We start from the raw sequence: 27187 nt of genomic DNA, 5'->3' as shown, positions 1-27187 counted from the left end.
AAAGACTACCATATTTCCGAATGCATCTGAAACAGCGTAAATCTAGTCTGTGGAAGAAATAGCACTCACCATCAGCAATGCTCTTTGGAAGACCCCTGGATCCACATACCCTGAAAGCAGGTGAATGCTGGAAACATCTGCTCCGCTGCGATCAGCTGCAATTGTAATCTGACCGGGGTCTCCTCCAAAACTTGCAATGTTTTTCTGTGTCCATTTCAGAGCAGCGTCCTGGTCCAAAAGCCCCCAGTTTCCACTTGCCACGCTGGAACCTACAGAGAGAAAGAATTAATTAATTAATTAATGGAAAGGACGTTACCCCTGTACTTACAGGTGATAAAAAAATATCAACCAATAATATATAAAGGCCAGAACAATGTTAAATATCCATTTGTCTACATGTCCACTGATGGCTAACATATTCATTTTCAAATTTTCTTTGTGGTTTAAAATTAGCTTGCACTTTAGCCACAAAGCTTGGGAATGTTTTTATGTGCTGCTTTCATCATCTGAGGCCGTTCTCCATGCTCTCTCTCTGAGGGAGGTGTGAAGAACGGCAACATGAGAACAAGCCTTTTTGGTGGAATGCTGCCCCCAGGGAAGCACACCTGGCACCATCATTGTCTGATCTCAATATTTCAGCAGGTTCATGTAGGTAGGAATGGGCAAATCTGGCAATTTGGCCTTCTGTTTCTCATTTTTCCAATCTTAAAATCAGTTCACCCCATTTTCATATCACTTTATAATTTATTTTTTGGGGGGTAAGTCCACACACACAAAATGTACTCATTTTCATTGATGTGTCTCCTAATATACACATTTATGCAACCAATTATCCCTAATATAATGGATTGTTTTCACTAATATACACATTTTTGTCCTCACTTTTCTTTTTTATCCCATGCATTTCTTTTGATTGGAGAATACACCTCAAAATTTTGATATTTTGAAGGACAGCTATGTTTCAGTTTGCATATTGTTTCTGGAGATGTGAATGAGATAGGCTTACCCTGAAAGGCAAACTGAACCAATTTCTCCCCCGTGTCTAGTAGTAGGTGATTATAAAGATAGCCATGTTTCAAGTCATACCAGATATTATGACTGTGTTGGAGCATCTTGCTAAACAATGGTTTGATATGACATGAACAAGTTGCAGTGAGCCTAGGGATTTGGTGCTTCCCCTTCCCTCATTTTCTGCCATGAAGCTGCAAGGAGGCATTTGGAAGCTGTCATTCCCAGTTTTAGTAACCGCTGTTTATTGTGTCATTCATAAACTGTGGTTAACATTAACTACAACTGGTTTATAACAAGCCAACTTTAAACTAAGATGTCTGAAACTGGCTTGTTTAAACTAACCCCAGTTAATATTAACCACAGTTCTGGGTCCAGACAACACAGCAAGCTGTGGTTAACTAAAAGCAGAATCAAAAGCTTCTGAACCCCTCTTTGTGGCCATGTGGGGGAAGAGATGGGAACAAACCCAACTCCTGCTGCCACTCATTCATGTGGTGCTAAACCATGGTCTGAATGTGCCATACGTGTTGACAGAGAACTGAGAGACTGGGGCTTGAGAGGAAGCAACAAACTGAGGAAAGGAGGGTTGGAAAAGACTGGAGGGAAAATGGGCTGAAGAAAAGCCTCACAGAGGGCCTATGTACAGGTACGGCAGTAGCCAGTTGAATGCCCACTCTGAGAACTGTAGCTCTGTGAGGGGACTTGGGGGGGTCTGCCTGCGCAGTTCTCAGGAGCAATGGAGATCTGTCAGAATTTGAACTGCGCAGGCAGAGAAAAGGAAACAGATCTCCATTGCTCCTGAGGAAGGATTACTCCAAAACGCGTTGAGCCTTAATAAACCTACCAAGCACCAGAGCCTGCCTCTCTTTTCTGTCCATTGCGTGGTGCTTTTCCCTTTTGTTTCTGCAAGCAGGTAGGGGAACAAATGTCAAATCTAGGATTTGAAACAGCCAGACAAATCTTGGGCTGCAGGTTCCTGGTAATAATGATGTACTTGAATATATTTTGTCAGGACAACCAAAGAAGCATAATTATCATCATGCAATGAAGAAGCTTTTTATTATTATTATTATAAGGGACCAAAAGTAGGAGTATGCATTTAGGCTTTTAACTCTATACTTAGGTACATTTAAAATGGCTAGATTTTAATGTAGTTGCAGGAAAAATTAATATATCCATACTTCTACCCTCACTGTTAAACATGTCTCCCCCCCCCATGCCAGTTTCCTTCTCGTCTCTTGACATTCGATTTACAGCCCCTTGGATACTGATGGCCCATAATGCTGATTTTGTCCCAAGAGGCAGATATTAAGTAATATTAACTATATGTATCCAGGGGCTGCATAAACTGAGGGGAGACACACCAGCCTTTTCCTATAAGAAAAGTTGGGTGCATTTAGACCCAATGGGTAGTTTTCAAATAAATAACTGCACGAGTGGAACGGCTTCTGCTTGTGCAGGCAGGATTTTTTTTCCTCCTGCCCCCCAGCACATCCTGCAGCATCCCAGATCTGATCCAGAGGGTTGGAGGATAAACCCAGGACAGATTGAGGGAGCACACGGGGGGGGATATTTTGATGTGCAAGGAGAAATCCTTGTGCTGACAGAATGTTTGCCTTAGCACTACATTGAACGCAACACTATATAACTCTCCATCTGCACTAATCACGAAGCTTATCCATGATGGGGCACAGGAAAGTTGATCTTGCAAGTTCATTTTACTTTATGGACTTCAATTCTTGATGCCTCTCGCGTAAGAACACAAGAAGAGCCCAACATAAGAAGAGTCCAAGGGCCCATCTAGTCCAGCATGCTGGTCTCACAGTGGCCAACCAAAAGGCTACGGGAATCCAGCAGGCAGGACCTGAGTGCATTAGTGCCTCTCCCCACCTGCGATTCCCAGCAACTGGCATTCAGAGACATACTGCCTCCAACAGTTAAGGGAGAATGGAGCCAGTGTGTTCCAGCTGTCCCTATTTACCAAGGTCAGTGCCTTATTTTCTGGTGCCTGGGAAAAATCCTGCCCCTATTTGGGTGGGGAGAATATGTTGGGGAACTTGGATGACCTTACTAATATTTATTTATTTATTATTTATTTATATGCCGCCCTTCCTCCCAGTAGGATGCGTACTCTATGTGTACATATGCACCACAGACCTTTTCAAATTCCAGCTGCTAGCATCTGGAACAGGGGCGGCCGCTGGTCTGGGGCCACTACCACCTTTGGCCAACCCTCCAGGGGCTGCATGCCTATGGTAGGTATGACTATAACTGGGTGTGTCACTCCACACTCACACACACAATAGGATATATGCACACACACACACACTCATCACACACACAGCCCTTCTCAGCTGAACCATGCAGATCAGTTATTTTCCCCTTACAGTTGCATTCATCAAATGATTGACCTGATCACCTGGGATGTGGGGTGATCTGTTTCCCCATCAGGATGTTGGGCTGGATGGAGAAGATTAAAACTCTTCACCCAGCCCAGCGCTGCATCCATTTTATTTTTTTTCTCTTTTTCGTTGCTGCCAAAATTAGTAGAGTTTTTTGGAATGGAAACTATTATTTGAAGTGGGGGTGGCTGGATCTGGCCTCCAGGCCAGGGGTTTGCCACCTCAACTCTACAAGCAAATCTGTGGAGTGGGGGCGGTGTGCTACTCAACTCTAATATGACTGCATTTCTCCAGGAGCCACCCCAAGGAGAGAGCCTTTTTGTTGGTGACACCCCACCTGTAGAATGCCAAACCAGGAATGCTTGTCAGCTAGGGACCCATGTATATGTCAACTTTGGTTTCTCACAATTTCTCATTTTTTCCAATCTTAAATCTGGTTTTCCACATTTTCACACCAGTTTGCATTTTTTCAACAAAAGTTCTCATGAAAACCCATCAGCATTTTAGTGCAAATTTTGTGTAACATATATTATTCACTAATTTATGCATTTATAGGAACACTTTATCCTAGTACATGTATTCTTGTATGCATTACTTGGTTGGAGAGCTGCAGTGCAACATTTGGTGAAATGTGAATGTCAAAGGATGGCTGCGTTTCAATCCGCGTATTATTTTGGACAGCGTGATTGATGTAAATTCGCTTTTAAATGCGAACTAAATCGATGCTGCCCAGTGCTCAGGTGAACACTCCACACCCATGCCAGGCTTTTGGGTCGATTTATGCTGTTGTGAGCAATATTTTGGCTGGAGTTTTTAATCTTCTAGACAGAGCTCCTGTTTTATTATTGCTTTTGACGTGTGTATTTTGTTCTGGGGTTGTTTGGGAAGCCACTCTGGGAATGCCGACTGAGGTGGAAGGAGCGGAGCATATATTTTAGATATAAACTAATAAATGTTGCATGTAAATGCATGCATGTGAACACAAAACACTGGTTTCCTGTTTCCCTTCCATTCCCACCTGTAAAAAGTGAGTAGGAAAGAGAAACAGTAAACTCCATGCTTGCACAGTGCTTAGTGAAGAGTTTCCAGTTTCTGTTGTTGCCTCTCAATGCTTATGGGTAATGGTGAGGATTCCTCTTCCCTCTGGGAAAGCATTGTAGTGCAATGGTAGGGCACATGCTTTGCATGCCAAAGGTGCCAGGTTCAAATCTCAGCATCTCCAGGTAGGACTGAGAGAGGCTCTCTGCCCAAAACCTTGCATAGTCACAGCCGGTCAGTGTAAACAATACTGAGCCAGTTAGACCCTTGGTCTAACTCAGAGACAGCTTCCTTCAGCAAAAGCACTGGTAGGAGCAGACAGAAGGATAAAACCTAACAAGCTAAGAAGGGGGTGCAGGTATTTAGGAGAACAATACTGGGGGAAAAGGGGAAATATTGTTATACAGAACCTCAGTAATAGTGACAAAATGTGTTGGGTTCTGTTTATTAATCAGTTTTCCTAAGCATCTTTACAGAGATCATTATTATGTTGTAATTATTTTGGTTGCTGGACAATGTTTAGCCGAAGTGGTTGGGACGATGTAAAAAAAAAAAAAGAAGTAAGAGGACTCAAAAGGGAAGATAAAATAATCTGACTAAGCAAAGTTTACTGCTGCCTTCCCGCTCAAAATAGATTAGGCTCTGGTGCACTTGCTTGGGTGGATTAACGCAATAGCGAGGAAGCTTACGCAAGACGGTCGGCAATATTTTCAAGAAGTTCACTGCAATGGGAAGGCCCACCCCCCCTCTGTGGCTAGAGAAGGGAGTTGCTCGAGAACCGCACAAAGTCGTAGCATTTCCTTCCCATTTAGACTCACACAAAACTGCCAGGCAAACTACGTAGATAGTGTTAAAGCATTGTGCAAGCAAACAGGAAGAGGTATACATTTAATTATTACGGCATCTTCATGACTAATAAAGTACATGTATTTGGGACAGTGTAAACTGGACATATTTGGGGAGGGGGGATAATTGATTGGTTCCCTGATGAGGATGATACCTGCCTGGGTGGCTATGAGCTGTCATTTAAATGTCCCAAAATGCCCCAGAGCACTTGAGGCACTGTAGCTCCAGCCTGCCACTGCCACCACCATGGCTACTCAACTAGCAGTCATCAAGTAAACAAAAATAAGTATCAGAGATGATGTGCCTCTGCATACCAGTTGCCGGGGAGCACAAGAGGGGAAAGTGCTGTTCGGCTCAAGCTCTGCTTGTGGGCTTCTTGTAGGCACAGTGGTTGGCCACTGTGTGATCATGTGGTTGGACTAGATAGGCCTCTGGTGGAATAGGGGAGAAATTCAGTTCATTTAACGGTGAATTTATTTCATTTGCACTTTCCAAAGCAATACACAATACTGAAACTCAACCAACCTTGGAAATTCACACTTGTTCAAATTTTGCAATGCATTTCTCCAGCAAAGTAATGTGTACTATGGTAAAGTGTGTATATTATATAGTCACGAGAGTGGCTGTATACTATAGCCAGCATGGATTTTTTGCATTCCACAATGTTAAATTGAAAATACCCCCTATCATTCTGCTGCTTCCCATAAGTTCGTTTCAAAACAAAATCTTACAAAACACATATTCCTGAACTTAGAAACGCTTGCTTAACAACCCTCTGCAAAGTGTAAAACAAGACAATATAATCCAGACCCCTGTTGGACTTGTTTCAGTCAGTGGTCTCATTATTTTTTGAAATCCATTAAAAATCAGCCATGTTCACAGAGTACCTGTAATCCTATTACTGATCTTCCCCATACTCTGACCTTCATCTTCTGCAGTTTAACACTTAAGGTTATCAGGAGGCCACACCCATGCCAGACATTTTTTCCACTTTAAACAGTCATGGCTTCATATGCTCAGAGGTATATGTTACCAAATTCTTCCAAGCTACACAGGAAGTGGATTGGACCATGAAAGACCAACCCAAATTGTGTTTGCATTTTTACAAATTTATAGGGCAGTACAATATCTCAGACAGGAGGTCAGGTCTCCTGCTCCCCTGGTGCATTCACTATAGCTGCCCAATTTCCCTGTTTTTAAAGCTTTGATAGAAGTATCTGTTGGCTATAGATACACTCTTAAACTGCAAGGTTTTTTTTTTTGCTTATTAGTGAATACATGCATACATACATGAAAATAATATACAAAACACATTATAATAACAAAACTGCTTTGCAAAAATGTGTATATGTGGCAAAACTGCATTCAAAAATGTATATTTTGGGAGAAATCTGCAATAAGATGCTGATAAATTTTAATGATTAAAAAAAATCACAAACTGATGTGGAAATGTGGAAAACTATATTTAAGATTGGAAAAATGAGACAGCGAAACTGACATATGCCTAGCCTTTGGCCTGATCCAGCAGAGCCCTCCCCATGTCTTTTTATCCAAACTGCACTCACCCTACATAAAATACATTTCCAGCAAAGCCCCGGTTTTATCTATTGCTTGTATGTTCAGCAAGGGTCTATGCCATACCAGTGCTCAGAAAGCCAAAGACTCCAACTCTGTAGTTTGCAGTTACAACAATGATGTTGCCAGTTCCAGCTAAATATGAGCCATCAATGAGTTTCCTTTGTGGTTGGTCCTCTCCGCTTACGCCATTGTGAAAGAACACCAGCACTGGTAGATTTCCACCCTATGACAGCAACAGAAAGAAGAATGAGATCAGTTAACCTTAGAAAGAGTCTACAGTGGAATGTAAAGTAGAATGTACTTCCCTGTGGGGAAGGCCACAGCTCAGTTACAGAGCATCTGCCTTGAATGCAGGAGATCCTAGGTTCAATCCCTGGCATCTCCAGGTAGTGCTCCTGCATGAAACCCTGGAGAGCCACTGCCAGTCAGTGTAGACAGTACTGAGCTACATGGACCAATGGCAGCTTCCTATGTTCCTATGTAGAATGACTAAAGAGAACTTGGGTCAACCTCATTGAGACTTATAAACGTTGTCTCATATATTTTCATCTTTAAGCAGCGCAGATTATGGGCAACAGCTGACGTTACTCATACTCAGAGTAGACCCACTGAAATCAATGGACTTTAGTCGACTGACTTTAATAGGTCTACTCTGAGTATGACTAAGATTGGCTATCAGCCAGTATTCATTCATGTTGCCTCATATAGTTTAATTTTATTATTTATTGCAAAACATTTATAGCTGCCTTTATGAGTAAGACTAATGTGCTCCTCTCTCTCTCCTCTCTCTCTCTCTCTCCAGCTGACTGTGTAAAATGGGCATTTCAGGGGTAAAAAAGAGCCAGATCTCCCAGCCTTTTTACATTAAAGAAGCTGAATGGAGCTCTACTTTTTGACTGGAGCAGTCCCATAGGTAGTGGTCATGTTGAGGGGATAGAAAGTGGCAGCAAGGTGTCAAAGAACAGAGCTGTATTTCCTGCCCTGTGCCCCCTACGTTGCTCTGCTGCCCTCACAGACGATTGTGGACACTGTCCTGTCGCCACCATTGAAGCTAGAGTCAGCTAACACTCCAACTGGCTTAGGAACAAAGGAATCTGCCGTACACGGAGTCGAACCAGTGGCTCATCTAGCAGCGGCTCTCCGGGATTCCAGACAGGGGGCCTTTCAAGGAGATACAAAGAAGGTGCTCTGGATGCAAAGAAGAAGCTCTGCCATTGAGCTATGGCCTTTTCCACACAGCTTCTGTATATGGAACATTTACATCTGTACATTTTCCTATTCCTCCAGCTGCAAAATGCCTTGAGCCAGCCCTGGTACAGTGGCATGGAGGGGGGGTAATCTTTCCCTTCCCTCCACACACACACCATTTTCCTTGATTACTCATACCAGCCAACCTATTAACTGAGGGCACCTTCTCTGGGTACGGCTGTCTTTTGAAGTACTCCCTAAACCGCCACAGGTATTTTGTCTCTGCCATGCTCCTTTGAATTATTATTGTTGTTGTTGTTAAATAGTAATAATAATTTCCTCCTGTTGTGTGTTTTTACATTCATGTGCTTTGTTTTTTTGTTGTATCACATTATTATAATTCTAATCTAATTGTAAATTGCCCCAGGAATCGTCGTAGTGGTGAAGGTGCAGGATACAACACACGCACATAAAACTATGCTTTGCTTAAAACCTTTTTGTTAGGCAAGCCTAGCGAGACCCATAGTTGTTGATGTGTTGTAAATATTTTTAGGCTCTTCTTTTCATTGTTTTAAAAAATGTTTTAATTACTTGTTTTTTAACTGTCTCACTGATAATTTTAATTATTTTTGTAAACTCCTAGAAGTTCTTTTACAATCAGGTTTGTTAAACAAACAAACAAAATACATAAATAGCATAAAAATTTATTTTTTACCACAGTCGATCTAATAGCTAGTGGGGGGTGGTGACTGGGGAATGGCATGAGAGAAAAGGGATGCTTCCCCCTCCTAGCCTAAGCACCTTTTAGACTGAGCTTTCTACAGCTGCTTTAGCAAAAAAATAAAATAAAATCAGGAGCATCCAATCAAGGACAAAGAAAAAAACATCTGATCACAGATATCCCACATCACATCTGTTTTAGCCTTCAAAAACACAAACATAGCCAAGAGGTCACTGGCCAGTTCCCCCCCCCCCCATAGGCCAATACTAATACCAGTAGAGGCTTGCCTGCAGTTGTCAAGCAGAGCACTGCTTTAATAGTTTTGTTTTGAATGCAAAAACAAAGTGCAAATTAATTCAGTCCCTGCAACTCAAGGAACATCTGCCACCGGCAATGCTACGCATGCACCACCTCCACTGCCAATCCTCTACTCAAATTCACAGCCTACCAAAGCTGCCTTGGCCGAGGATAAAATAAAGGTTAGGACATAGATGACTGTCCATCATGTCCATGTTGGGCCAGAGAGCTGCTGCTACTCTCTAACCCTGTAGCAGGCATTTTACAGATGGCACAAGACTTTTCTCTGGTTTTAGCTTACAGCTGCTTGTTGAGTGCTGATGCTTTATTATATTATATTACTTTAAGACTTGGGAAAAAAGCAGGGGGAAAAGAATCCCAAAAGGCTATAACCAAATTTATTTCTTACAGCATTTTGGGATTTCCCCCCCTTCCTTTTTTCAGGGTTTTTGAATGCTGACTGCTTTTTGTAATATGCTTTTAAAGTTGGTGGCCAGGATTTAAAGAATCACACAACTCCCCCCCAAGGGGGTTCTGCGCTGATGTTTATCAAGCAAGAGACTGCTCCCCTCTCCCCAGCCACATAGCTTAGTATCAGGCAGGCTTCTATGTTGCTATGTTGAAGCAGGGCCAGTGGCTGGGGGTGGTGAATCTGTCAATTTTGGTTTCTCATTTCCCCCCCGTCTTATTCTTCCTATTTCCGCAGCAATTTGTGTGTGTGTGTGTTTTTAAAAAATCAAGAAATTTTGTCAGCATTTTAGTGTGAATTTCTGCAAATAAAAACATTTTATATGCAGTTTTGACTAATATGCACATTGTTGCAAGCAATATTCCCTAAAGCATTTTGTATGCTTTTTTGAGTGTTCCAACCAGAAACACAGAAAATGAAACCCCGTGAAGACTGTGGCAGCCACCATCTTCACCTCCTACCCCTCTTCCCCTGGGGGGCGGGGATGATGTTTCTTTGGGAGAGAAGGAAGATGAAGAGATGGTGGCAGCCAGGTGATCACAGGGGTATTTGTGTGTGACTGAACAGGTGGGCAGAGGAATCTGTCAGTTTCAGTTCCTCATTATCCAATCTTAAATTCAGATTTCTATTTATATCCGGGCTCCATTTGGGAGGAAGGGTGGGATATAAATGGAATAATGAATTTTTTAAAAATAAACGTCTGCATCAGTTTGCAGATCTTTTTGTTTTAAGAAAAAAGTGCTCATGAAAATTCATTAGCATTTTGTCCTAATGCAAATTTCTCCCAATATACACATTTTCATATGTATGTATTTATATAAGCAATTTCCCCTGATATAACACATTTTTGTATGTTATTTCCACTAAGATGTGCAGTTTTCAGTACACTTAAAGCAGCATACACATTGTTGGGTTGTAGGACTACATTGCAACATTTGGAGAGGTGCTATTTTGAAGGACAGCTATGCTTTTGGATTCCAGATTGGTTCAAATTAGATGCTGTGGTTCCTCATCAAAATGCAAAGAAAACTGAATTTCTCCCCTCCTTCCCTCCCTCTCCCAGCCACACCGTGCTGCTTTGCATAAAGAATACCCGAACAGAGGAAATACATTTCACTAATTTAGTACTTACAGTGTTAGGTGGGACGTAGACGTTCAAATACAAGCAGTCTTCACTGATGGAGGAAGGGCTGGCCTCACCATCTCCTGGTTGCCAGCAACTAGCCCTAGAAATAAAATATTATAATGAATAGTTTTTTTGTTAAAAAAAATACAGAACTTTTATAAAAAGAAACCAACAGCCTTTGCACTTGTTGTGTGTACTTTGTACTTGTACTACTCAAGTGGAAAGGGGATTTATTTATTATTTATTTTATTTATTAAATTTGTATTTAATTTCCTTCATTCATTCCTCCCAAATGAGCCCAGGGCAGCAAATACCAAAATGCTAAAACTATACAGTTTAAAAATAAAACAAAACATATTGCAAACAATTAAGAACAATTAATCCTCAGTGGGGACCGGGACCTGGTGCGAGATGTAAGTGTTGTTGAACTGACTGGGAGCAGTGACCACAGTGCTATTAAATTAAACATACATGTAAATGGCCAATTGCCAAGAAAATCCAACACGGTCACTTTTGACTTCAAGAGAGGAAACTTCACAAAAATGAGGGGATTGGTAAAAAGAAAGCTGAAAAACAAAGTCCAGAGGGTCACATCACTCGAAAATGCTTGGAAGTTGTTTAAAACACTATATTAGAAGCTCAACTGGAGTGCATACCGCAGATCAGAAAAGGTACCGCCAGGGCCAAGAAGATGCCAGCATGGTTAACGAGCAAAGTCAAGGAAGCTCTTAGAGGCAAAAAGTCTTCCTTCACAAAATGGAAGTCTTGTCCAAATGAAGAAAATAAAAAAGGACACAAACTCTGGCAAAAGAAATGCAAGAAGACAATAAGGGATGCTAAAAAAGAATTTGAGGAGCACATTGCTAAGAACATAAAAACCAACAACATAAAATTCTATAAATACATTCAAAGCAGGAGACCATCTAGGGAGGCGATTGGACCCTTGGATGATAAGGGAGTCAAAGGCATACTAAAGAACGATAAGGAGATTGCAGAGAAGCTAAATGAATTATTTGCATCTGTCTTCACAGTGGAAGATATAGGGCAGATCCCTGAACCTGAACTAACATTTGCAGGAAGGGATTCTGAGGAACTGAGACAAATAGTGGTAACGAGAGAGGAAGTTCTAGGCTTAATGGACAATATAAAAACTGACAAATCACCGGGCCCAGATGGCATCCACCCGAGAGTTCTCAAAGAACTCAAATGTGAAATTGCTGATCTGCTAACTAAAATATGTAACTTGTCCCTCGGGTCCTCCTCCGTGCCTGAGGACTGGAAAGTGGCGAATGTAACGCCAATCTTCAAAAAGGGATCCAGAGGGGATCCCAGAAATTACAGGCCAGTTAGCTTAACTTCTGTCCCTGGGAAACTGGTAGAAAGTATTATTAAATAAAGTACAATAAATAAAATTAAAGTTAGATTAACTAAGCACATAGAAGAACAAGCCTTGCTGAAGCAGAGCCAGCATGGCTTCTGCAAGGGAAAGTCCTGTCTCAGTAACCTACTAGAATTCTTTGAGAGTGTCAACAAGCATATAGATAGAGGTGATCCAGTGGACATAGTGTACTTAGACTTTCAAAAAGCATTTGACAAGGTACCTCACCAAAGACTTCTGAGGAAGCTTAGCAGTCATGGAATAAGAGGAGAGGTCCTCTTGTGGATAAGATATTGGTTAAGAAGCAGAAAGCAGAGAGTAGGAATAAACGGACAGTTCTCCCAATGGAGGGCTGTAGAAAGTGGAGTCCCTCAAGGATCGGTATTGGGACCTGTACTTTTCAACTTGTTCATTAATGACCTAGAATTAGGAGTGAGCAGTGAAGTGGCCAAGTTTGCTGACGACACTAAATTGTTCAGGGTTGTTAAAACAAAAAGGGATTGCGAAGAGCTCCAAAAAGACCTCTCCAAACTGAGTGAATGGGCGGAAAAATGGCAAATGCAATTCAATATAAACAAGTGTAAAATTATGCATATTGGAGCAAAAAATCTTCATTTCACATATACGCTCATGGGGTCTGAACTGGCGGTGACCGACCAGGAGAGAGACATAGGGGTTGTAGTGGACAGCACGATGAAAATGTCGACCCAGTGTGCGGCAGCTGTGAAAAAGGCAAATTCCATGCTAGGGATAATTAGGAAAGGTATTGAAAATAAAACAGCCGATATCATAATGCCATTGTATAAATCTATGGTGCGGCCGCATTTGGAATTCTGTGTACAGTTCTGGTCGCCTCATCTCAAAAAGGATATGATAGAGTTGGAAAAGGTTCAGAAGAGGGCAACCAGAATGATCAAGGGGATTGAGCGACTCCCTTACGAGGAAAGGTTGCAACATTTGGGGCTTTTTAGTTTAGAGAAAAGGCGGGTCAGAGGAGACATGATAGAAGTGTATAAAATTATGCATGGCATTGAGAAAGTGGATAGAGAAAAGTTCTTCTCCCTCTCTCATAATACAAGACCTCGTGGACATTCAAAGAAGCTGAATATTGGAAGATTCAGGACAGACAAAAGGAAGTACTCTTTACTCAGCGCATAGTTAAACTATGGAATTTGCTCCCACAAGATGCAGTAATGACCACCAGCTTGGATGGCTTTAAAAGAAGATTAGACAAATTCATGGAGGATGGGGCTATCAATGGCTACTAGCCGTGATGGCTGTGCTCTGCCACCCTCGTCAGAGGCAGCATGCTTCTGAAAACCAGTTGCCGGAAGCCTCAGGAGGGGAGAGTGTTCTTGCACTCGGGTCCTGCTTGCAGGCTTCCCCCAAGCACCTGGTTGGCCACTGTGAGAACAGGATGCTGGACTAGATGGGCCACTGGCCTGATCCAGCAGGCTCTTCTTATGCTCTTAAGAACCATCTAAACCATTTAAAAATAATAAAGAAGCATCTAAACCTGTTTAAAAACCATCTAAAACATTTTAAAACAATCACATACCCTCACAATTACTAATTTCAAGGGTGCCATGGACAACATCGAGAGCCAGTGTGGTTCAGTGGTTAGAGTGTTGGACTATAACCTGGGAGACCAGGGTTCAAATCCCCACACAGCCATGAAGCTCACTGGTGACCTTGGGTCAGTCACTGCCTCTCAGCCTCTTGTTGGAAGTGGGGCAAGAGCAACTCCTGTTTTGTTTTTTTGTCTATGTTCCAGAAGGAAGATAGAGCTAGGATCCTCCAGATGGATAGGCTTGTTAACCTTTACCTGTGATGCTCTGACTGAATTCCTTCAGGCTGCTAGAATGTTACATCTTTAGGGAAGCTTACCTGCCCCTCCTCCTTCTGCCCTTTCCACTTCTTTCTCCTCCGACTGTCCGGGAGAAAGGAGACACCCTTTGTCTCTGCTCTCTCCTAGCCGTGAGGCTAACTCCCAAGCCTGGGTGTTACGCTTCCAACTTAGTTAGTTAGTTAGAACTAGGTTTGCCTTTGTATCTACTTGTATTTCTATAAATTAAGTAGCTTTTCTTATTTTACTAAGTCTCAAGTCTCAGTGATCCTGATGCAGGGTAAAAGCCTGCTTTCTTAGGTAAACGCATACACACGCTGGCACACTCGCATTTCAACATCTGCTGTTACTCTCTGCTGCTGTTGTGCTGCTTTAAACAAATTTAGCACACAAACACACAGCAACAAGAGGAAGGCAATGGTAAACCACCTCTGAATACCGCTTACCATGAAAACCCTATTCATAGAGTTGCCATAAGCAGGGCTGGCTCCAGAAATGCTGGGGCCCTTGGGCATCAGCTTGCCCTGGGCCCCGGTGTGTGCGCGCACACACGCGCGTGCACATGCACACATGCATGCACCCCCACGCCCCCACCTACCTGTCTGCTGTCTTTTACCATTGCCCTTAACGAAGATGGTGGCCGCAGTTTCCCTAAGGGGATGACGCCTCCGCCGCCATCTTTGTTGATGGCACGCAGGCGTGCTACACGCGCACATCTCTGCCATCAACTAAGATGGCGGCAGAGGCTTCAGTACCTTAGGGAAACCGCAGCCGCCATCTTCGTTAAGGGCAATGGTAAAAGACAGCAGAGAGGTAAGTGGGAGCCACGGATTGCAGAGGGGCAGATGAGGGGCCCCCTGTAGCTCCAGGGGCCATCGGGCCAGTGCCTCACCTGGCCGCCTTTTAAAACCGGCCGTGGCCATAAGTCAGGATCGACTTGAAGGCAGTCCATTTCATTTCATGGCCAATATCTATCAGCCATCAAATGCCTGGATAAATAGGAATGTGCTTAAATTTCTCCTGAAAGTCAATAGTGAAGGACACGGATGAACCTCACCAATGGGGAGCATTCCACAAATGGGGAGCGACCACCAAAAAAGCTCTGTCATGGGCCAATGCCAATCAGAGGCGGCACGACCAGCAGGGTTTCTGCTATCGATTGCAGGGCCCAAGGTTGTTAATATTTAGCATGTATCTATGCAGGTGTGTGGCAAACCGCTCACCTGTGTCCAGCCCTGGCAACTACAGAATCTCACAATAGTAATTAAAGAGCAAAGCCCCCAACTATTTGCACTCCTGTGAAAACTGGGGGAGGGGAGGTAAAAAAAATTATACTCACAAAAATACTATTCCTAGCTTTTAGAAATATGAAAGCATTTAAAAAATCAGTTACAGATAAAAAATAAAAACAATTTGCAAAAAAAATATTACATACTATGGTAGGGGGAGTTTATTTTAACTTTTTAATTTTCTTTTGAATGATTTTGACTTGAAAAAAAGAAACAGGAAAAAAGGAACCCCCTTTACCCACTCTGCAAAATTCTAGAAATGTACCTCTGGAAGAATAACAGATTCTGACATATCCGGTAAAGTGGATAATCAAATTCTGGGATGGAATCTGGCAAAGGAGGATTCCTTGAGCAAACCTATATATTCAAGCTCTATGAAAAGTGGATCTACCAATTTGCATTGGCAGATGGCTGTGCACATGGTTGACTGGCTGGTGTCTGTAAGGTCACAAGTCCATCCTCCCAAAACATCCCCAGAGTGGTGCTGCAACTAGCTTCAACTTTGTAATCACCTCCACCATTATCATATAACATTAACATGTACTGCGTCAATATGTATATGTCTGACTATTCCATCAGCAACGGGGTAAATATGGGTATTTTTGTTAATTTTGCATAATTATTTCATTTTGATTACATAATATTTATTCTAATCCTACAATACATGGGGAACAGCAAGGGGCATTGCAGGGCTCTGAATGTCCATCTCCCAAACACTGCAAGTTCCATTCCCTTCTGGCTTCTAAGATTCTGCCTAGCCCACATGTTTCCAAGCAAATCTTTACAGCTCTTAAGGCATAAATGTAATGTAAATTACTGCCTTCAAGTCGATTCCGACTTATGGCGACCCTATGAATGGGGTTTTCATGGTAAGCAGTATTCAGAGGTGGTTTACCATCGCCTTCCTCTGAGGCTGAGAGGCAGTGACTGGCCCAAGGTCACCCAGTGAGCTTCATGGCTGTGTGGTGATTCGAACCCTAGTCTCCCAGGTCATAGTCCAACACCTTAACCACTACACCACACTGGCTCTTTTCTTAAGGCATAGAAAGTAATAAAAGCAAGCAAGCAAGCTGAGATTCTCAGGAAGATAAATTCTGCTGCCAAGTGCCAGACAACCCTCTGTATTCAGTAACCGCACAATCCTTATCCCAACTTTATCTGGGATGACAGAGTGAATTCTGATAACTATTGTTTTAGATACTTCTCTTTTAGGCACAGGTAGTGCTATTTTGGCAACCTAAGCAATGACGCTCACAGCTTGAAAACTGGAGGAACAATCCCCTGTTTAAACTAAGCCTAAGCACATATAACTAAACTGGTTGCATCTTCTGCTGCATCCTCTTTCTCTCCTCCCTGTTTAATAATAATAATAATAATAAAATTTTATTTCTAGGCCGCCTATCTGGCTGAATTAACGGCCACTCTAGGCGGCGTACATAGACTAAAATATAACATAGAGTAAAATATAACATATAATACAAAACAACAATAAGTATACTCAATCCAAACCTACCCCCATCATACAAAAATTTAAACTAAATTAGACAGAGGTCTCAAATGCCTGCCTAAAAAGCCATGTTTTCAGTTCTCGGCGGAAGCCTGTCAGGGAGGGGGCATGGTGGAGATCATAAGGCAGAGAGTTCCAGAGGGCGGGGGCCACAATTGAAAATGCCCTCTCTCTGGTCCGCACCAGCTTAGCTGTTTTGACTGGTGGGACCGAGAGAAGGTCTTGGGAGGCTGATCTCGTTTGGCGGCCTATCTGGTGATGCTGAAGGCGTTCCTTTAGATAAACTGAACCAAAACCGTGTAGGGCTTTAAAGGTTAAAACCAACACCTTGAATTGGGCCCGGTAAACAACTGGTAGCCAGTGCAGATCTTTAAGTACTGGAGTGATATGGTCTCAGCGGCGGCTGTTCTGATTAGACGTGCCGCCGCGTTCTGTACCAGCTGTAATTTCCGGACCGTCTTCAAGGGTAGCCCCACGTAGAGCGCATTACAATAGTCTAAGCGAGAGGAGACCAGGGCATGTACCACCCGTGGGAGCAGATGGACAGGGAGGTAGGGTCACAGCCTTTGTATCAAATGTAATTGATACCAAGCTGCCCGGCTCACCGCCACGACCTGAGCCTCCATGGACAGCTGGGAATCAAGAACAACACCGAGGCTGCGAACCTGGTCCTTCAGGGGCAATCTTACCCCATTCAACACCAGGTCAAAATCACCCAACTTTCTCCTATCTCCCACAAGCAGTACCTCGGTCTTGTCTAGTTTAGTCTTGTTTAGTTTCTAAATTCTTTAGGGCAGGAGCGTGTCCTTTTGTTGTAGCTCTACAGCAGACGTGGGGAACCTTTGGCCCTCCAGATGTTGCTGAACTACAGCTCCCATCATCCCTGGCCACTGGCCATGCTTGCTGGGGCTGATGTAGTTCGGCAACATCTGGAGGGCCAAAGGTTCCCCACACTGGCTTTACAGAGTTCCATACACAGTGAAGGCATTATGTAAATAATAATTTAAAAAATCATTTCTGCAGTTTAGACTCTGTTGTCCATAACGTTCAAGCAATCTTGCTATCATTAAATTAATTTATTAGCCACACAACGAGAGTGGTGAGCTAGATATTAACAGGAAGGCTTTGATTTGTTTGAACAGAGGGAGCTATGTCCAAAATGAAATCATCTGCCCATATACTTGAGAGTTCATTGTTGTACGGAAGCATTTCTCCATGAGAAATATCCTGTGCTTTCACTTAGCCAGAGATATTTTAGAGCAGAGATAGTCACTTTAAAAGCACAGCACCATTGACAAAGGATACCTGTGGTTGAAATAAAATCTATACAGACTGTAACTATGGTACATAAGCACAAGAAAATAAAAAAGAAAAAGCTGATATATATTATTCAGCCACATTTTGTGTGCCTAACTGTATGCCGTTGTGCACCTGGATAAACAAGATGTTGCATCTCTGGTGGTGAACGGCAAGTCTGATGTGGTTGAGTCACTGACACCCACACAACTCAGGTGCATGAGAAATTAGGTCAGCAAAGGCCTGGGTTCTATCAACCATCCCACCCTATAGTGCAGAGGAGCAGGCCCATGTGGTGTGTAGATGATCACCATATTTTTCTAACCCCCTAAAGAAACAACTATGAAAAGTCAAGCGCTACAGGTGCATCCATGTGATTGTTTTTGTTTGCTTTTTCACAGAAAGATTGCCACAAGCTGAAACATCTCTGTAGGTCTTTCATGGTTATTTCTTCTGATCAATGCATCTCCTTGGGACTTGGGGCCAAAATACTTTTTATGTCAGGGATGGGGAATCTGTGGCCTTGCAGATGTTGGTGAACTCCAACTCCCATCAGCAACATCCAGCATAGCCAATGGCCAAAGATGATGGAAGCTGTGGTCCAGTAGGGGTGTGGGAGAAATTTGATTCAGTTTGCATTTAAAAGTGAATTTACCTAATTTCCGAAACAATATATGAATCACAACACAGCCACCCCTTGACATTCATTCCTCTCTGAATTTTGCAATGTAATTCTAAAAGCCAAATAATCTATACAAAAATTAATATAATATGGAGAAGTGTACATAAAAGTGCATATATTAGTGGAAATAACATACAAAAATGCATTGGAGCAGGGGAAATTACTTAGAAAAAAATGTGCACATTATGCAAGATTACATGCAGAAATGTGCATGTTAGGAGAAATTTGCACTAAAATGCTCGTGAATTTTCATGAAGACTTAAAAATGCAATCTGACTTGGAAAAGTGGAGAACTAAATTGATGGTATTGTTTTTGTTTTGCATTTTATTGCTATTTAATTGTATTTTACTATATTACTGCTATTTGCCACCTTGTGCACCATCTGGTGGAAAGGCTGGATACAAGTTAACAACTAACTGACTGACAACATGAATAACCTACAGGGATATTTCACCATGCAGCGACATTTCAAAATCTGATTGTGCAAACTCATCCAAAACAAAGCACCTCAAAGCATTTTGGTTTCTGAGACAAAAGAGTTCAATTGGTGCCACTTCATTGTAATAAAAAAATAGGGTGGTATTCAGTGTCAGACTGACTCAGAGTAGGCCCATTGAAGCGAATAGACATGACTACCTAAGGTTCATTAATTTCAATGGGTCTTCTGTGTACAGGACTTAGTTGGATACAATCCATTATAATCATTATTAATTTGTTTATTCATTTATTTTATTTATATCCTGCTCTTCCTCCCAGTAGGAACCCAGGGCGGCAATCTGCTTCTTAACAGTGCCCCCCCCCGCCAAATGATCATCTCACCCTGCCTTGTGGCCAATCCTGGTACTACCAGAGATGTTGGGTCAACCATCACCTCCTCTGTTTTGCCCACGATCATATTTGACAGGCCACTGATGGGAGACCAGATGCTAGACCAGATAGACTTTCATCTGATCAAACAAGGAAGTTCTTATGATAAGTGAACAAGAGACAGCTAGCAGCCAAGGTACTCAGCATATTCTCACCGAGTTGTGGTGGCATTCCAGGACTCCACCCAGGTGAAAGCCTGTGGAGGGCGGAATCGGTTCTCTGCCACTGGAGGTGCTGCATATGGAATCCCAAGGAATTGTCCAATACTCTTCCAGTTGGAGCCAACTTGAATTACTTGAGAAGTGCCAAACAAGGTTCCTTGCAATGGGATGTAGACAGAGGGTCCATTGTTTGTTTCAGCAATGGGCAAGAATGCCTCTATAAGAAAGGAAGGGAGAATAAACCAAACCTTTTAAGAATCTGTTGTCCTGATTAATGTAAAATTCCTAATAAGACTGTTCCATTTGGGATGCTACAGTGCTAGTGAGGGTGTTTTAATGCCTGGGTCAAGATCAAGCTTTGGCAAGCCTGTGCATGATCCTGATGTGCATGACTATTACATGGGAGACTTCCTAGAAAGTCTTCTACCTCCACTGTTGAAGGCAGTATGCCTCTGAATGCAAGTTGTTGGGAACTGCAAGTGGGGAGGGTGCTGTTGCACTCAGGAGCTGCTTGCAGGCTTCCCATGGACATCTTCTTGGCCACTGTGAGAACAGGATGCTGGACTAGATGGGTTTTGGCTGATCCAGTAGGGCTCTTCTTATGTTCTTATGGAAGTGCTTTGAGATTAATCAACTTTTCTGATTTCAGTTAGGTGTGGAAGAAATTATTTTGCCCTGAATCCATTAGCTAGCTTTCCCGAAGTGAAATTTGGAAAATAATGGGAAGGTTTCCAAAGCCCATAACCCATCACACCCAAAATGTCCCGCTGGTACACCAGTTTCTTGAAGCCATTTCTTCCTTTTCATCCATTTCATCCTTGGGCTGATAATTTGGGGGAGGGCATTTTAGTCCAACGGCCACCAGTTGCTGATCCCTCTCATATGTTATTTCTAGAAAGTGACTTAATGCTGTGGGACTGAGATGAAAGAAATAATGATAGAAGCCACTAATCCTCCTTCTCAATTTGTTTTTTTTTAAATTTGCCACTCATTTTGTGGGGCAAAATAAATTAAATCAGTGGAAATTAAGATACCCACTATATTGGCTTCCCATTCTTCTGATTTAGCAATGAGGATTTATATTTTGTTACCAACCCATTTCCCCATAAATACCCCTAAAACACCAAAGTACCAAATAATTTTAAACTCCCCCACCCTCACTTTAAAGATCATTTTATTGTCGCTGTGGTGACACTAGCCATCTCACCCAGGATGCCTCACTCTGAGGAAGGATCCCCTTGGCCCTTTCCAAGATTGAGGCAAGGAGGACGAAGAGGAGGCAGCAGAGAGGCTCTGCTGCCACTGCTAATACAATGGTGAAAGGGGAAAAAAGGCAAAAGGAGGAGAGAGAATAGGCATGGAGGAAGCAGCAGTAAGGACTGAGGAAGAGGAAGACAGTGGCTATTACTATGGCACAATCTCTTATGCCAGCCCTGCATAACTGAGCTATCTGCATGGTTTACAGACCAGAATATTCCCCTCCTACCCAAACCTGGGATTGTCCTCTTTCTGTAAGGTCAATGACAGCCACGCTGGTTTACTACTGTCAAATACTCTGCAATTATTCTACGTGAAACTAAGAAGACACAAGTCTTGTTTCTCTGACCCTTCTGCCACATATTTACCTTGCTTGCGATAGATATATGTAGCCGGCTCCTTCAGCAAAAGTCGACAGTGGTGGCCTTGAAGACCAAGCGTGCAGGCCTGTGTTTCTGGGTAAAATATGCACCGTGTCGAGGAAGGCTGTAGTTCAAGGGTAGTCACCAAGCATGATTTGTCCTTTGAGCAGACTGTGGAGAAAGAGAGGAAAGGGCTGTGAATTGGATGGATGGATGGATGGATGGATGGATGGATGGATGGATGGATGGATGGATGGATGGATGGATGGATGGATGGATGAGCAATGAGAGGCAGAAAACTGTTTTGATAGACCAACAGAGAGACAGGTCAGTTGAGCATATATAGGTAAACAGATGCAGAATATGGCTGGAGTTGGCACCCCATAAAGATTGGGCACCTGCCAGGTAACTATTCTTCCGGCACTTAGGAAGCCACCTGTGATGTTCAGTTAAGGATCACTAAAGTAAATGAAGAGCATGCTTTTGCTGGGAATGACTCACTTCCATAGACTTAGTCCAAGGAATTAGGCCGACAGCAGATATCCTGGCCTGGTGGTTCATTACAAGTGCCTTTCCAACAGGCTTAGAAAGGTGGAGAAGCAGAGAGAGGAAGAAAAATATTTGGATAGCTGGGTGAAAACTAGCAGAGAAATGGATAGTTAGATTAATGGGATGAAGAGAAAGAGATGGAGGGACAGCGCTATCAACTCTGGGAGTGATTTTCAAAGACAATTTAGGAATGCTTCTCATCTTTTTGAAATAACAACAACAACAACAACAACAATAATAGTAACAGTAATAGTAATAATAATAGTAATAATAATTGATGATGATGTGCCATCCATATGTTTATTTGTACATACATTCCTTATTTCTCTATTCATTTATTTCTTAAATTAAACTTTTTTTAAAAAAATTAAACTGCTCTAGGGGCTGGGGACTGTGTTTTGCAGCATCACAAGCATTTGCAAGTCCATGCCATCCATAGCCAGCCTATGGTGCAAGTGTGCAAAAGCAGTTTTCTCAGAGCTCAGTCCAGAGAAAAAGCAAACAAACATACATTTGGACTGAAATATATGTTTGGAATGAGGGTCATTTTAAATTGGCCCCATTCTCTGCAGACGTTACCATTTTACCCTTAGTCAAGCAGATGAAAGGATTCAGCTGCGAGTCTGCTTTTGCTTATTGGGTGTGTGTGTGTTTTAAGCCAAGCATGAATCCTAAACAACACAAAGAGAGCAGGCTCAAGAAGAACTAAGGCCTAGTTCTCACAGAAGTGGTTTGGGCTGTATAAAAGACAGCAATTTGCATCTTCCGTTAAGAGGCACACACAAGACTATTTTATTCATACACAGAAAAACGCTGGAAAACTAAGGAAGATTCTCAGGAGTCTGTGCCTCTTAGAACGCAAAACTGCGGGAGACAGAAAACTCATATAAAGGAAGTGGCAGAAAATGAAACAAAAATTGAGCAAAATGCTTTTTAGAAGTTTCACTGTTAGCCAAATTATTTTTGTCTCCTTTGGGCATTAATTAACAGGAACAATTTGAAGTGGCTCATTTGCACCCATCTCACTTTTTTATAATGCAATAACTTAAATATGATATTAAATAGCCCCCAAAAGTAAAAAGGCTATTGGCTCCACTGTATATATTAGGGCTGGTGTCAGTTCCCACACTCCATCTGGCACTTTGGAGCAGCCCTGATCTGACCCGGGACAATCCAAAGCTGACCCAACACAGATCCAGGCCCCAAACTGAATCGAGGGCTTTGCAATGTCTTAAATTAGGGGTTTAAACCCTATTCAAATATGTGGTCAGGAGGAGGTAGACGGAGTCTCCTTCCTCTGCCTGTTCATGCCCAACTTCCTCCCCTTTTGGACAGCCCTGGACCCAGTCTGACCTGGGGCGATGCAGGGCTACCTCAACCCACTCAAATTGCATCAGCCTGATTCAGTTCAGGATCAGGGATTCAGCCAGAGCTGGCGCACAGCTGTAGCATATATAGCTTTTATTGTACTGTATTGTTTTTATTTCTGATCTACATTGTGCTTTATGTTATTATTCTCTTATTTAAATGTATTGCCCACCCTTTACTCAAAAGTCTCAGGGTAGGTCGCAACACTTTTAAAGTACAGAATTAAAAACAGTTAAAAACAACCTAAATCACATCACAGATTTCCTTAAAATACACATCTTGGGTCTCAAAGGCCAGGGTAAAGAGGTGCATCTTCAGAATTTGACGAAAACTGTACAGTGAAGTTGCTTGACACACCTCTGTGGGGAGGGGGTTCCACAGCTTAGGGGCTGCCACAGAGAATGCCATCTCCCAGGCCATGCCCCCCAAGCTTCTAAGGGTGGCGGAACTACCAAAAGGGCCCCCTCTGCTGATCTCAACACCCAAGAGGGTCTGTCGGGAAGGTGGTCTTTCAGACCATCCATAGTCGTTCAGTGTTTAAAATGTAGTATGTTGCTTCAAGACTCTTTCTTTAGCAAGTGACTAATAAATTGAAATCGCTTTGCTCCTGGAGTTGGTGACAAAGACAAGGAGAGCAAAGGGGGAAGTTTCATCAGGGCCATGGTGAAGAGAAATAAAGGCTTATCTTGGACCATTCCAAGATATTGTGCTGCCTGAGGCAGAACAGCAAATGGCACCCCCTCCCCATGTCAAAGTTCATAATACCCAAGGCCAGCTAAGTTATTCTGGCACTTGAAACAAAAGAGCCTTTCCTTGGGAGTTACAATACAATAATTAAATAACTTGCCACCCTTCATAGCACTCAAGATCAGCTTCCTACCTCTTCCGCATGCCACACAGTCCCACACCTGATTCTCTTCCCCACCCACTTCTGTTCAATTTTTTAAAAAAGACACATTGGCCAAGTTCAGATGTCAGATGAATCCATACTTCAGGATGGTTTGCTTCAAACCATAGTTTGTTAGTTTGGATGACATAAAACTCATTCTCAACATACTAAACGATGGTTTCATGTGACATCCAAACATGGCCACTAATTGCAATCAGCAAACTATTGTCCATCTAGTTGGGTTCTTATATTTTAGAATCAGAAAACAGACAAAAGTCCTTGCTAATAGGTAACTTGGTGTCCACCCTCCTGCAAGGGGGTAGGGGGGAGAGAAAAGGGTGTGTTTGGTGTCCTTCTGGTGCTCCTGAGCTTAATAAAAGAAAGTGTCTCACCTGAAAGACAAAAGTCTTGGATAGCAGTAAAATCACTGGAATCATCTCTGGTGATGTGCATAATGTCAAATGTTGACATGGAGGGATCTATGAGAGCTGAGGCTCCATCAACAAGCTGCCAGTTCTCCGTAGTCACTAGGAATCGAAATGCAGAAGCTCAACAGTTAATTTCTTTAATTTATATTTGCCAGAACAATATAGAACAACTTTATTCCAGTGGTCAAACATTTAGATGATAAAAGGGTTCCTTCATATGACTCTGGTTTTGATCTGATAATGCATATTATTGTTCTGTGGCTCAGTTGGGCAAGCCAGTAGACTAAGGACAGCCCTCCAGATGCTACCAGACTGCATCAGCCATCATCCCTGACTACTGGCTGTGCTGCCTGGAGGCTGATGGGACCTGGACTCCAGAAACATCTGGAGGGCACCACATTGGCTACCCCATGCAGTAAACACACATCATTATGTGGAGATAATGCTTAGACTCAAACACTCTTTTCCTTTTTTTTTTTTTTAAAAAAAAGCCTTTATGTCTGCCTTTATACCTTATGGACTTGCCTATCTGAATTTTCCAGTTGATTGGGACACCTTCTGCCCTTCTGGTTCAATCAGTTTTTATGGGCCATGTTCTGGATCTGTCAGAGCATTCACAAGAGCCATTGAGCATATCAAGATAATTGGGGGCGGGGAATTGACTGATTTAAATGGTCAGAGCGACATGCATTCTGCCTCCGACCATGGAAGTTTGTGGGAGGCAGTATGCTTCTGAGTATCAGTTGTTGGAAGTCGCAGGAGGGGAGAGTGCTCTTACACTCAGGTTCTGCTTGTGGGCTTCCTATAGGCACCTGGTTGGCCAATATGAGAACAGGATGCTGGACTAGATGAGTCAGTGGCCTGATCCAGCAGGCTCTTCTTATGTCTTCATAGACTCATAGAATAGTAGAGTGGGAAGGAGCCTATAAGGCCAACTCCCTGCTCAGTGCAGAAATCCAACTTAAAGCATCCCCAACAGGTGCCTGTCCAGCTGCCTCTTGAAGGCCTCCAGTGTTGGAGAAGCCCACCACCTCCCAAGGTCATTGGTTCCATTGTCATACTGCCCTAACAATTAGGACACTTTTCCTACTGTTCAGTTGAAATCTGGCTTCTTTTCATTACTTTACCTTACAAACACAGGGCCATCTTCCCATCATTCACTCACTTTGAAGAGGCCCTTGTAAAAATTGGTTATGTGAATCAGATACTATGACTCTATATTCTTTATCTTATATCATCACTTATATGATGCTGTTAGTCCTGCTGCCTTCAATGGGGCCAACAATGATTGCCATCCTCTGTTTGATTTCCAGTTTGAACTTTTGCAGGCTTGTTTGTTTAAAAAAACCACACACATTAATTGGGATACATTACAGCAATTCATGCATTTCACTTTTGTCTTGAAAACAATAACAAAAATGGAGGCTTTGCAGTAATATGAATATAAGAAACATGTTTTTAAACACTAATTACACATCAATTTTCTACAGCCTGCAACTGCATTCCAACACAGTGGTACATCTAGCTCCAGACACAAAGCTGGAAATGACTAGTTATGCTCTTTAAACACAAAACAAGAGAAGGCTTTGTCTGGATTCCATTGTAAGCCAATGCGTCTGGGTTACCTTGCTGTTTTTTAGATAGCATTAATTTAGATAATATTCTACTCACAATCATTTCTGCTGAGTCAGTCAGCAGACTTGAGAAAGTCATGCAACCTCATGCACATTGCCCAATTTAGGGCTACTGAGGTAAAAAGATTAGCCTTCAGACATGTTAATCAAGAAGAAGTCTAAGTGAGTCAACCGGCCAGTGACAACACGGCTAAGATAAAACAATTAGGCCCAACTGAGTCTGTTTCATCATGGCAAAGCGAATCTTATTTGCTTTTTGACAATTCATAGGCAAGCTTCTGTGCACGGATAAAGAATTCTTTTTTTTTTTTTCAATAATTTTTATTCAGATTTTCATAAAACATACAAGACAAAATCATAAAACATTCAAAGACAAAAAACAAAATCAAAAATAGTTAAACAAAAAGAAAAAAAGAAAAAAAAAAAACAAAAATAAAAAATAAAGAGTAAAATATTGACTTCCCATTTGTCAAAGATCAAATCAGTTATAAGTCTATAATATATAACAATCCTGTCTCTTAAGTCATATTATAAAATCACTTTCCTCCAGTAGTTATCTTACTTAATCATCAAATCTCATAAACATTACTTTATTCTTTCCACAAAAAGTCAAAGAGAGGTTTCAATTCTTTAAGAAATATATCTATCAATTTTTTTTTCCAGATAAGCATATCGATTAATCCATCTCATTACTAATTATGATAATCTTATTGTCATAACCATAGTCAAAATAAACATTTCAATTAATCCATCACATCAGAATCTGTTAGGTTCAATAATTTCAGTAGCCATTGTTCTATTATCTCTATTAGTTCCATTTTCCATCTTCCATCTTCAGTAGTCTTGTTAAGTCCAGTAATTTCAATATCCAATCTTCCATTATCAGTATTCCATAATAATCTTGCTGTCAAAGCCATAGTCATATAGTAAGAGTCTGATGGGGATTACCTCTATCCCAAATATTTTCTTGCCATCCATTCTGAATAGGTTGCTGAAA

At 42.1% G+C, this 27187-nt stretch overlaps 1 protein-coding gene across 1 annotated transcript in view; it reads right to left on the bottom strand.

The window, feature by feature from the left end:
* TG (thyroglobulin) overlaps positions 1-27187 on the bottom strand; it is a 227502-nt gene that overhangs the window by 91125 nt on the left and 109190 nt on the right. Inside the window, exons 36-41 of the mRNA XM_061611878.1 lie at positions 24521-24655; positions 21329-21493; positions 19698-19920; positions 10683-10776; positions 6939-7098; positions 70-269 (exon numbers count right to left, since the gene is read on the bottom strand). Of these exons, the coding sequence (XP_061467862.1) occupies positions 70-269; positions 6939-7098; positions 10683-10776; positions 19698-19920; positions 21329-21493; positions 24521-24655 (977 nt within the window). The remainder of the gene's footprint in view (positions 1-69; positions 270-6938; positions 7099-10682; positions 10777-19697; positions 19921-21328; positions 21494-24520; positions 24656-27187) is intronic.

This window comes from Rhineura floridana, chromosome 1, assembly GCF_030035675.1.
Source record: "Rhineura floridana isolate rRhiFlo1 chromosome 1, rRhiFlo1.hap2, whole genome shotgun sequence".
Classification (NCBI taxonomy): Eukaryota; Metazoa; Chordata; class Lepidosauria; order Squamata; family Rhineuridae; genus Rhineura; species Rhineura floridana.
The sequence above is the reverse complement of the archived record's forward strand: the minus strand, read 5'-3'. Positions and strand labels throughout refer to the sequence as shown.